The sequence below is a fragment of the Salvelinus alpinus genome, chromosome 25, assembly GCF_045679555.1.
Source record: "Salvelinus alpinus chromosome 25, SLU_Salpinus.1, whole genome shotgun sequence".
Classification (NCBI taxonomy): Eukaryota; Metazoa; Chordata; class Actinopteri; order Salmoniformes; family Salmonidae; genus Salvelinus; species Salvelinus alpinus.
Window position 1 is genome coordinate 46,813,371 of NC_092110.1, and position 12,786 is coordinate 46,826,156.

Consider the following 12,786-nt stretch of genomic DNA (forward strand, 5'->3'; position numbering starts at 1 on the left):
ATACTGACATACTGATTACTATGGTAACCAGAAACTTTCTGCTGCTCCAAATCTATATCTGCTTCCCAAATGGCACCCCATTCCCTATGTCAGGGTTCATAGACTCTACATAGGATACCGTCTGTCAGGGTTCATAGACTCTACATAGGGTCCAGTCTGTCAGGGTTCATAGACTCTACATAGGGTACAGTCTGTCAGGGTTCATGGACTCTACATAGGATACAGTCTGTCAGGGTTCATAGACTCTACATAGGGTCCAGTCTGTCAGGGTTCATAGACTCTACATAGGGTCCAGTCTGTCAGGGTTCATGTACTCTACATAGGGTACAGTCTGTCAGGGTTCATAGACTCTACATAGGGTACTTTCTACATAGGGTACAGTCTGTCTACATAGGGTCCAGTCTGTCAGGGTTCATAGACTCTACATAGGATACAGTCTGAACATGACAGGGACTAGGCCTGTAGGATTATACAACATTCAGTCTGCTGTCTGTCTGTAGTAAACACTACATTACATACTATAGTAAATAGTACATGCTACAGTACATTTATTTATTTAACTAGGCAAGTCAGTTAAGAACATATTCTTATTTACAATGATGGCCTACCCCGGGCAAACCCTAACCCAGACGATGCTGGGCCAATTGGGAGTCCCATAGGGCGGTGCACAATCACGGCCGGTTGTGACACAGCCTGGAATCGAACCAGGGTCTGTGGTGATGCCTCTTGCACTGAGATGCATTACCTTAGACCGCTGCTCCACTCGGGAGCCCATAAATGCTACAGTACATACTACTGTTCCTGGTGGGCTGGAGAGGCTTGTGTTCCTGGAGAGCAACCCTCCTGTAGGTTTTCACTCCGACCCTGTTTCTGGAGAGCTACCCTCCTGTAGGTTTTAACTCCAACCCTGTCCCTGGAGAGGTACCCTCCTGTAGGTTTTAACTCCGACCCTGTCCCTGGAGAGGTACCCTCCTGTAGGTTTTAACTCCGACCCTGTCCCTGGAGAGAAACCCTCCTGTAGGTTTTAACTCCGACCCTGTCCCTGGAGAGGTACCCTCCTGTAGGTTTTAACTCCGACCCTGTCCCTGGAGAGGTACCCTCCTGTAGGTTTTAACTCCGACCCTGTCCCTGGAGAGGTACCCTCCTGTAGGTTTTAACTCCGACCCTGTCCCTGGAGAGAAACCCTCCTGTAGGTTTTAACTCCGACCCTGTCCCTGGAGAGGTACCCTCCTGTAGGTTTTAACTCCGACCCTGTTTCTGGAGAGAGACCCTCCTGTAGGTTTTAACTCCAACCCTGTTCCTGGAGAGAGACCCTCCTGTAGGTTTTAACTCCGACCCTGTCCCTGGAGAGGTACCCTCCTGTAGGTTTTCAATAGATTAGGGTTGGAGAGCCCTATACTACAGTTTACAATTATACTCTCATAGACCATTCACTATGTTATAACATGGCCGTGTCATAAGTTAACCGCTAGTGAGTGATTGTCCAACACAGTTGTAGTGCTAAACAGCACATAGGTGCCAGACTGCCAGTCTTTTCCCGTTTCCTTTTTCCTCTCTCCCTCCCCCTTATTGGACGGTCAGAGCTCTCTAAACAAGAGCTTTCATAAGGGTTGAAGTTTTATTTTTATTTTACACCGAATCCCTCCCCTTCTTCCTGCTCCTCCCCCTCCACCTCCTCCTCCTTCTCATCCTCCGGCTATTGCTTCTCCGGCTCTTCCAGCTCCTCTTCCTCTCTGTGTTCCTGACTCCTAATCTGACCAATTTGGCGAACAGACAACAAACCAGGAGTTCAGCCTTCTCCTCTTCCACCCACTCACTCTGATCTGACTCAGTGCAATGCAACACAGCCTGGGAATGAAGAGTCCAGTAACAACCAGTTACTATTACTGCCTTTAATAACAACCAGTTACTATTACTGCCTTTAGTCAACCAGTTACTATTACTGCCTTTAGTCACAACCAGTTACTATTACTGCCTTTAGTCAACCAGTTACTATTACTGCCTTTAGTCAACCAGTTACTATTACTGCCTTTAGTCAACCAGTTACTATTACTGCCTTTAGTCAACCAGTTACTATTACTGCCTTTAGTCAACCAGTTACTATTACTGCCTTTAATAACAACCAGTTACTATTACTGCCTTTAATAACAACCAGTTACTATTACTGCCTTTAATCAACCAGTTACTATTACTGCCTTTAATCAACCAGTTACTATTACTGCCTTTAATAACAACCAGTTACTATTACTGCCTTTAGTCACAACCAGTTACTATTACTGCCTTTAGTCAACCAGTTACAATCACTGCCTTTAGTCAACCAGTTACTATTACTGCCTTTAATAACAACCAGTTACTATTACTGCCTTTAATAACAACCAGTTACTATTACTGCCTTTAATCAACCAGATACTATTACTGCCTTTAATCAACCAGTTACTATTACTGCCTTTAGTCACAACCAGTTACTATTACTGCCTTTAGTCAACCAGTTACAATCACTGCCTTTAGTCAACCAGTTACTATTACTGCCTTTAATAACAACCAGTTACTATTACTGCCTTTAGTAACAACCAGTTACTATTACTGCCTTTAATCAACCAGATACTATTACTGCCTTTAATCAACCAGTTACTATTACTGCCTTTAATAACAACCAGTTACTATTACTGCCTTTAATCAACCAGATACTATTACTGCCTTTAGTCAACCAGTTACTATTACTGCCTTTAGTCAACCAGTTACTATTACTGCCTTTAGTCAAAACCAGTTACTATTACTGCCTTTAGTCAACCAGTTTATTGTATCTGTAGGGCGTAACACAGTATCCTGCCCTGATTCCAGATCCGTTTTGTATCTGTATCTCTGCTGCTGCTGTCATAGGTGTTAGAAACCACAAAGAGGTCTGGCAACATGCTACATAATGCTACGTTGGACCATACTGATCTTGAGAGATCCCATTCTGTTCCAGTCAGGATGTTGGATCAGGCTAACACAACTCAGGAGGCCTGTTTTATTGCTCTGAGGGGTCACCGGGCCTCACCCCAGCACTCTGTATAACCCCTGACCACTAAACCCATCGTTCCAGGTGCAGGTGGATGAGAACAAGGTGGAGAAGGTGCGTCTGCGTCCGCTGGTGTCCACCAAGAAGATGCCCGTCACCGAGGGAGTTGTGGAGATTAAGTACAAGAACGGCTGGGCCCAGATCTGTGATGTGGGGTGGACCCCCAAAAACACACGGGTCATCTGTGGTATGCTGGGGTTCCCTCACGAGAAAAAGATCAACAAGAACTTCTACAAGTAAGTTTTACATTTTAAATGTATATTTTTGTCATTTTGCAGACACAGTTATTCACAGCGACTTCCAGTCATCTTAAGGTAGCTAGGAAGCAGGGATTCACTCATATCAGTCATTGACAACGGGTTGGTTGTTTAGCAACAAAACAGACGCATGCGCAACTATTGGGTAAAACAGACGGTGTTGAAAACATGTAAACTATATTTCGTCACCATATATTTATTGAAAACATAAATGCATTTGCACAATGGGCACTTGTTGTCTCTCAAATACATTGTTACGTTTGTTGGTTAGCTAGCTAGCGAATGTTAGCCATATTAGCATTGACATGAAATCAATCAAAACAAGACATGGTATCAATAACAAGACAACAACGAGCTGAAACGAGCCACGTACAGTTCCTCACATGGCAGCTTCTTGTCATTGTTGCTAGCTATTTGACCGTTCAGAATCATAACAACAGGCGGCTTCCGGCCACAACAGCAACCATGGTAACTACTGGGCTCTGTTAGAGAGAAAACAGTAACCATGGTAACTACTGGGCTCTGTTAGAGAGAACAACAGTAACCATGGTAACTACTGGGCTCTGTTAGAGAGAACAACAGTAACCATGGTAACTACTGGGCTCTGTTAGAGAGAACAACAGTAACCATGGTAACTACTGGGCTCTGTTAGAGAGAACAACAGTAACCATGGTAACTACTGGGCTCTGTTAGAGAGAACAACAGTAACCATGGTAACTACTGGGCTCTGTTAGATAGAACAACAGTGACCATGGTAACTACTGGGCTCTGTTAGAGAGAACAACAGTAACCATGGTAACTACTGGGCTCTGTTAGATAGAACAACAGTAACCATGGTAACTACTGGGCTCTGTTAGATAGAACAACAGTAACCATGGTAACTACTGGGCTCTGTTAGAGAGAACAACAGTAACCATGGGAACTACTGGGCTCTGTTAGATAGAACAACAGTAACCATGGTAACTACTGGGCTCTGTTAGATAGAACAACAGTGACCATGGTAACTACTGGGCTCTGTTAGATAGAACAACAGTTATCATGGTAACTACTGGGCTCTGTTAGATAGAACAACAGTGACCATGGTAACTACTGGGCTCTGTTAGATAGAACAACAGTGACCATGGTAACTACTGGGCTCTGTTAGATAGAACAACAGTGACCATGGTAACTACTGGGCTCTGTTAGATAGAACAACAGTTACCATGGTAACTACTGGGCTCTGTTAGATAGAACAACAGTTACCATGGTAACTACTGGGCTCTGTTAGATAGAACCACAGTAACCATGGTAACTACTGGGCTCTGTTAGATAGAACAACCATGGAAATGCAGGAAAACTCCACTGGTGACCAGGGCTCCCATATTCAGACATTAAATCCACACTAAATCCACACACACACACACACAATGAACCACAGACAGAAGAGTCCTTAAGATGTTTGTGTTTGGTTCTGGGACAGGACTTTTGGGTGTTCTTTCTGTTGTTTGTTTTGGGTGTTCTATGCACACAGTGAAGGAAAGGAATGCTAGTTAATTGCATAGCAGAACAGAGCAGAGCAGAACAGAGCATAGCAGAACAGAGCAGAGCAGAACAGAGCATAGCAGAACAGAGCATAGCAGAACAGAGCATAGCAGAACAGAGCAGAGCAGAGTAGATCATAACAGTGCAGAGCATAACAGAGCAGAGCATTACAGAGCAGAACAGAACAGAACAGAGCAGAACAGAACAGAACAGAGCAGAGCAGAACAGAGCAGAACAGAGCAGAACAGAGCAGAGCAGAGCATAGTAGAACAGAGCATAGTAGAACAGAGCATAGCAGAACAGAGCATAGCAGAACAGAGCATAGCAGAACAGAGCAGAGCAGAGTAGATCATAACAGTGCAGAGCATAACAGAGCAGAGCATTACAGAGCAGAACAGAACAGAACAGAACAGAACAGAGCAGAACAGAACAGAGCAGAACAGAGCAGAACAGAGCAGAGCAGAGCATAGTAGAACAGAGCATAGTAGAACAGAGCATAGCAGAACAGAGCAGAACAGTGCAGAGCAGAGCAGAGCATAGTAGAACAGAGCATAGTAGAACAGAGCATAGCAGAACAGAGCAGAACAGAGCAGAGCAGAGCAGAGCAGAGCATAGTAGAACAGAGCATAGTAGAACAGAGCATAGCAGAACAGAGCAGAACAGAGCAGAGCAGAGCATAGTAGAACAGAGCATAGTAGAACAGAGCATAGCAGAACAGAGCAGAACATAGCAGAGCAGAGCAGAGCATAGTAGAACAGAGCATAGTAGAACAGAGCATAGCAGAACAGAGCAGAACAGAGCAGAGCAGAACAGAGCAGAGCAGAGCAGAGCAGAACAGAGCAGAGCAGAGCAGAGCAGAACAGAGCAGAGCAGAACAGAGCATAGCAAAACAGAGCAGAACAGAGCAGAGGTTTTTCATGGAGAGGTATGATATTTTGGACAGGGAAAACTATACAGTCTTTTCCAGATACAACAGGCAGTTATCATTTCAAGCAAATGTTTCTGACAACATAAAGTATGTATAAACTGTGTAGTATAGTACTAAAGGGACTTTCTGCGGTGGTTTCATAACAATATGTTTGAGAAATCTATTATACTTTACTGGCTGGCCTGGCTATGGGGAACTGGTCCAAAACGTAATGGGATTGATGATGTTTTCATAGTGTCCATAAAGCTTTTGACTGTTTTGGGTTGATTTTCCTCATACAGGTACCTCTGATTTTACACACAGTTTATGTTGCTTGGTAACAGACTGGTGGTCCAATACATAGTTGGGTTACTGGTATGTTGCCTGGTAACAGACTGGGGGCCCAGTACATAGTTGGGTTACTGGTATGTTGCCTGGTAACAGACTGGGCGGCCAGTACATAGTTAAGTTACTGGTATGTTGCCTGGTAACAGGCTGGGGGGCCAGTACATAGTTGGGTTACTGGTATGTTGCTTGGTAACAGACTGGTGGTCCAATACATAGTTGGGTTACTGGTATGTTGCCTGGTAACAGGCTGGGGGGCCAGTACATAGTTAGGTTACTGGTATGTTGCCTGGTAACAGACTGGGGGCCAGTACATAGTTGGGTTACTGGTATGTTGCTTGGTAACAGACTGGTGGTCCAATACATAGTTGGGTTACTGGTATGTTGCCTGGTAACAGGCTGGGGGGCCAGTACATAGTTAGGTTACTGGTATGTTGCCTGGTAACAGACTGGGCGGCCAGTACATAGTTAGGTTACTGGTATGTTGCCTGGTAACAGACTGGGCGGCCAGTACATAGTTAGGTTACTGGTATGTTGCCTGGTAACAGACTGGGGGCCCAGTACATAGTTAGGTTACTGGTATGTTGCCTGGTAACAGACTGGGGGGCCAGTACATAGTTAGGTTACTGGTATGTTGCCTGGTAACAGACTGGGCGGCCAGTACATAGTTAAGTTACTGGTATGTTGCCTGGTAACAGACTGGGGGCCCAGTACATAGTTAAGTTACTGGTATGTTGCCTGGTAACAGACTGGGGGGCCAGTACATAGTTAGGTTACTGGTATGTTGCCTGGTAACAGACTGGGCGGCCAGTACATAGTTAGGTTACTGGTATGTTGCCTGGTAACAGACTGGGGGGCCAGTACATAGTTAAGTTACTGGTATGTTGCCTGGTAACAGACTGGGCGGCCAGTACATAGTTAAGTTACTGGTATGTTGCCTGGTAACAGACTGGGGGGCCAGTACATAGTTAAGTTACTGGTATGTTGCCTGGTAACAGACTGGGGGCCCAGTACATAGTTAAGTTACTGGTATGTTGCCTGGTAACAGACTGGGGGGCCAGTACATAGTTAAGTTACTGGTATGTTGCCTGGTAACAGACTGGGGGGCCAGTACCTTTTTAAAGAGACGTTAAGACATTCTAGTGTGTCTGTGTTTGTTTTAGTCCTGCGTGACATTCCATTGAAACTAGGTTATACAAACACTACCGTTCAAAAGTTTGGAATGTAGTAATGGGATGCAGTATAATGGTGTACTGAATGTAGTAATGGGATGCAGTATAATGGTGTACTGAATGTAGTAATGGGATACAGTATAATGGTGTACTGAATGTAGTAATGGGATGCAGTATAATGGTGTACTGAATGTAGTAATGGGATGCAGTATAATGGTGTACTGAATGTAGTAATGGGATACAGTATAATGGTGTACTGAATGTAGTAATGGGATACAGTATAATGGTGTACTGAATGTAGTAATGGGATGCAGTATAATGGTGTACTGAATGTAGTATTGGGATACAGTATAATGGTGTACTGAATGTAGTTATGGGATACAGTATAATGGTGTACTGAATGTAGTGATGGGATACAGTATAATGGTGTACTGAATGTAGTAATGGGATGCAGTATAATGGTGTACTGAATGTAGTGATGGGATACAGTATAATGGTGTACTGAATGTAGTAATGGGATACAGTATAATGGTGTACTGAATGTAGTAATGGGATACAGTATAATGGTGTACTGAATGTAGTAATGGGATACAGTATAATGGTGTACTGAATGTAGTAATGGGATACAGTATAATGGTGTACTGAATGTAGTAATGGGATACAGTATAATGGTGTACTGAATGTAGTAATGGGATACAGTATAATGGTGTACTGAATGTAGTAATGGGATGCAGTATAATGGTGTACTGAATGTAGTAATGGGATACAGTATAATGGTGTACTGAATGTAGTAATGGGATGCAGTATAATGGTGTACTGAATGTAGTAATGGGATACAGTATAATGGTGTACTGAATGTAGTGATGGGATACAGTATAATGGTGTACTGAATGTAGTAATGGGATACAGTATAATGGTGTACTGAATGTAGTAATGGGATACAGTATAATGGTGTACTGAATGTAGTAATGGGATACAGTATAATGGTGTACTGAATGTAGTAATGGGATGCAGTATAATGGTGTACTGAATGTAGTAATAGTATACAGTATAATGGTGTACTGAATGTAGTAATGGGATACAGTATAATGGTGTACTGAATGTAGTAATGGGATACAGTATAATGGTGTACTGAATGTAGTAATGGGATGCAGTATAATGGTGTACTGAATGTAGTAATGGGATACAGTATAATGGTGTACTGAATGTAGTGATGGGATACAGTATAATGGTGTACTGAATGTAGTAATGGGATACAGTATAATTGTGTACTGAATGTAGTAATGGGATACAGTATAATGGTGTACTGAATGTAGTAATGGGATACAGTATAATGGTGTACTGAATGTAGTAATGGGATACAGTATAATGGTGTACTGAATGTAGTATTGGGATGCAGTATAATGGTGTACTGAATGTAGTAATGGGATGCAGTATAATGGTGTACTGAATGTAGTAATGGGATGCAGTATAATGGTGTACTGAATGTAGTAATGGGATACAGTATAATGGTGTACTGAATGTAGTAATGGGATGCAGTATAATGGTGTACTGAATGTAGTAATGGGATGCAGTATAATGGTGTACTGAATGTAGTAATGGGATGCAGTATAATGGTGTACTGAATGTAGTAATGGGATGCAGTATAATGGTGTACTGAATGTAGTAATGGGATACAGTATAATGGTGTACTGAATGTAGTAATGGGATGCAGTATAATGGTGTACTGAATGTAGTAATGGGATGCAGTATAATGGTGTACTGAATGTAGTAATGGGATGCAGTATAATGGTGTACTGAATGTAATAATGGGATGCAGTATAATGGTGTACTGAATGTAGTAATGGGATGCAGTATAATGGTGTACTGAATGTAGTAATGGGATGCAGTATAATGGTGTACTGAATGTAGTAATGGGATGCAGTATAATGGTGTACTGAATGTAGTAATGGGATACAGTATAATGGTGTACTGAATGTAGTAATGGGATACAGTATAATGGTGTACTGAATGTAGTAATGGGATACAGTATAATGGTGTACTGAATGTAGTAATGGGATACAGTATAATGATGTACTGAACACAGCTTTACTGTTGCCTCTGACGTCTGTTGGTTAAACAGGAAGAGACAGTGCATTCGGAAAGTATTCAGACCCCTTGACTTCTAAAATGGATTGAAAAAATAATAAGTCGACATATAATACCCCTTCATGATAAAGCGAAACAGATTTCTAGAAATGTTTGAAAATGTATAAAATAAAATAAAAGACAAAACCCTTTACTATGAGACTTGATATTGAGTTCAGGTGCATCCTGTTTCCATTGATCCTCCTTGTAGATGTTTCTACAACTTGATTGGAGTCCACCTGTGGTAAATTCAATTGATTGGACATGTTTGGAAAGGCACACACCTGTCTATTTAAGATCCCACAGTTGACAGTGCATGTCAGAGCAAAAACCAAGCCATGAGGTCAAAGGAATTGTCTGTAGAGCTCCGAGACAGGATTGTGTCGAGGCACAGATCTGGGAAGGGTACCAAAACAGTTCTGCAGCATTGAAGGTCCCCAAGAACACAGTGGCCTCCATCAATCTGAAATGGAAGAAGTTTGGAACCACCAAGACTCTTCCTAGAGTTGGCAGATTCTCTGGTCTGATTAAACCAAGATTGAATTCTTTGGACTGAATGCCAAGCGTCATGTCTGGAGGAAACCTGGCACCATCCCTACGGTGAAGCATGGTGGTGGCAGCATCATGTTGTGGGGATGTTTTTCAGCGGCAGGGACTGGGAAACTAGTCAGGATCGAGGGAAAGATGAACAGAGAAAAGTACAGAGAGATCCTTGATGAAAACCTGCTCCAGAGCACTCAGGACCTCAGAATGGGGTGAAGGTTCCCCTTCCAACAGCACAACAACCCTAAGCACACAGCCACGATAATGCAGTAGTGGCTTCGGGGCGAGTCTTTGAATGTCCTTGAGTGACCCAGCCAGAGCCCAGACTTGAACACTGATTTAAAATCTCTGGGAAGACCTGAAAATAGCTGAGTAAAGGGTCTGAATACTTATGTAAATTAAAATGTTTAGATTTCTTTTATATACATTTGCAAAACTTTCTAAAAGCTAGTTTTTGCTTTGTCATTATGGGGTATTGTGTGAAGATTGATGAGAGAAAACAAACATTTTAGAATAAGGCTGTAGCGTAACCACATGTGTAACAAGGTGTCTGATTACCTTACTGCTCTCCTTTCAACCTGACAACCAAACTGTGTTATGGCTGGTATATCATGTACTATCGTGTGTCTGTAATGCACATGCATGTGTGTGTATTATTGGGTGTGGGTGTGCGTCTGTGTGTGTACAGCTTGCTTGTAGTACGTGTGTGTGTGTGTGTGTGTGTGTGTGTGTGTGTGTGTGTGTGTGTGTGTGTGTGTGTGTGTGTGTGTGTGTGTGTGTGTGTGTGTGTGTGTGTGTGTGTGTGTGTGTGTGTGTGTGTGTGTGTGTGTGTGTGTGTGTGTACAGCTTGTGTGTACTGTGTGTGTGTGTACAGCTTGTGTGTGTGTGTGTGTGTGTGTACAGCTTGCTTGTACTACGTGTGTGTGTGTGTGTGTGTGTGTGTGTGTGTGTGTGTGTGTGTGTGTGTGTGTGTGTGTGTGTGTGTGTGTGTGTGTGTGTGTGTGTGTGTGTGTGTGTGTGTGTGTGTGTGTGTGTGTGTACGTCTGTTCACCAAGTGTCTAGGTGACGGGTTGGTGATGTTTCCGTTGCAGAACCCGTCTGAGAAAGAGAGCAGCAGAGAGCAAAGCCAAGGTTCATGTTTCTACTGGGGCCAGGTATAGTTACATCAGGGAACAACCCACTGTCCTGCCACTCTCCCCCCAGAGACTGCGGTCCAAACGCCACACTATATCCCTACGTAGTGCACTACTTCTGAACATGGCCCACGTGGTAGTGCACCACGAATAGGGTGCCGTTTAGGACGCGGCCTGCGTTTCTGTGACAGTGGGTTTCCTGCAGTGGTCATAGTAGTTGAACTGAAGTTCTATAAACTTTACCCAGCATTCCCTCACTTCCTCATCTAACTAACATGGTGTGACTTCATCTAACTAACTTATTTAACCATTCCTAGTCACACAAATGCAACTAATCTGATTGGCATAGATTGCTCAGGCTCACACATACAGTTGAAGTTGGAAGTTTTACATACGCCTTAGCCAAATACATTTAAACTCAGTTTTTCACAATTCCTGACATTTAATCCTAGTAAAAATTCCCTGTTTTAGGTCAGTTTGGATCACCGGTTTATTTTAAGAATGTGAAATGTCAGAATAATAGCAGAGAGAATAATTTATTTCAGCTTTTATTTCTTTCATCACATTCCCAGTGGGTCAGAAGTTTACATACACTCAATTAGTATTTGGTAGCATTGCCTTTAAATTGTTTAACTTGGGTCAAACGTTACGGGTAGCCTTCCACAAGCTTCCCACAATAAGTTGGTTGAATTTTGTCCCATTCCTCCTGACAGAGCTGGTATAACTGAGTGCACCAGTCCCTCCTGCAACAAAGCACCCACACAACATGATGCTGCCACCCCCGTGCTTCACGGTTGGGATGGTGTTCTTCGGCTTGCAAGCCTCCCCCTTTTTCCTTCAAACAATACGATGGCCAAACAGTTCTATTTCTGTTTCATCAGACCAAAGGACATTTCTCCAAAAAGTACGATCTTTGTCCCCATGTGCAGTTGCAAACCTTAGTCTGGCGGTTTTGGAGCAGTGGCCTCTTCCTTGCTGAGCGGCCTTTCAGGTTATGTCAATATAGGACTTGTTTTACTGTGGATATAGATACTTTTGTACGTGTTTCCTCCAGCATCTTCACAAGGTCCTTTGCTGTTGTTCTGGGATTGATTTGCACTTTTCACACCAAAGTACGTTCATCTCTAGGAAACAGAACGCGTCTCCTTCCTGATCGGTATGACGGCTGCGTGGTCCCATGGTGTTTATACTTGCGTACTATTGTTTGTACAGATGAACATGGTACCTTCAGGCATTTGGAAATTGCTCCCAAGGATGAACCAGACTTTACAATGTTTTTTCTGAGGTGTTTGCTGATTTATTTTGATTTTCCCATCATGTCAAGCAAAGAGGCACTGAGTTTGAAGTTTGGCCTTGAAATACATCCACAGGTACACCTCCAATTGACTCAAATAATGTCAATAAGCCTATCAGAAGCTTCTAAATCCATGACATAATTTTCTGGAATTTTCCAAGCTGTTTAAAGGCACAGTCAACTTAGTGTATGTTAACTTCTGACCCACTGGAATTGTGATACAGTGAATTATAAGTGAAATAATATATCTGTAAACAATTGTTGGGAAAAAGACGTGTGTCATGTACAAAGTAGATGTTCTAACTGACTTGCCAAAACTATAGTTTGTTAACAAGAAATTTGTGGAGTGGTTGAAAAACAAGTTTTAATGACTCCAACCTAAGTGTATGTAAACTACCGACTTCAACTGTATGATGGAAAAATGTA

At 42.8% G+C, this 12,786-nt stretch overlaps 1 protein-coding gene across 3 annotated transcripts in view; it reads left to right on the plus strand.

Moving 5' to 3' along the window:
* The window catches only part of LOC139554043 (lysyl oxidase homolog 3B), an 88,334-nt gene that overhangs the window by 11,489 nt on the left and 64,059 nt on the right, over positions 1–12,786 (plus strand). For 2 of the 3 annotated variants that reach the window (XM_071366954.1, XM_071366949.1), the window contains exons 4-5: positions 3,086–3,297; positions 11,025–11,087. In XM_071366954.1, the coding sequence (XP_071223055.1) occupies positions 3,086–3,297; positions 11,025–11,087 (275 nt within the window). The remainder of the gene's footprint in view (positions 1–3,085; positions 3,298–11,024; positions 11,088–12,786) is intronic. The other variant, XM_071366950.1, reaches the window with a different exon arrangement.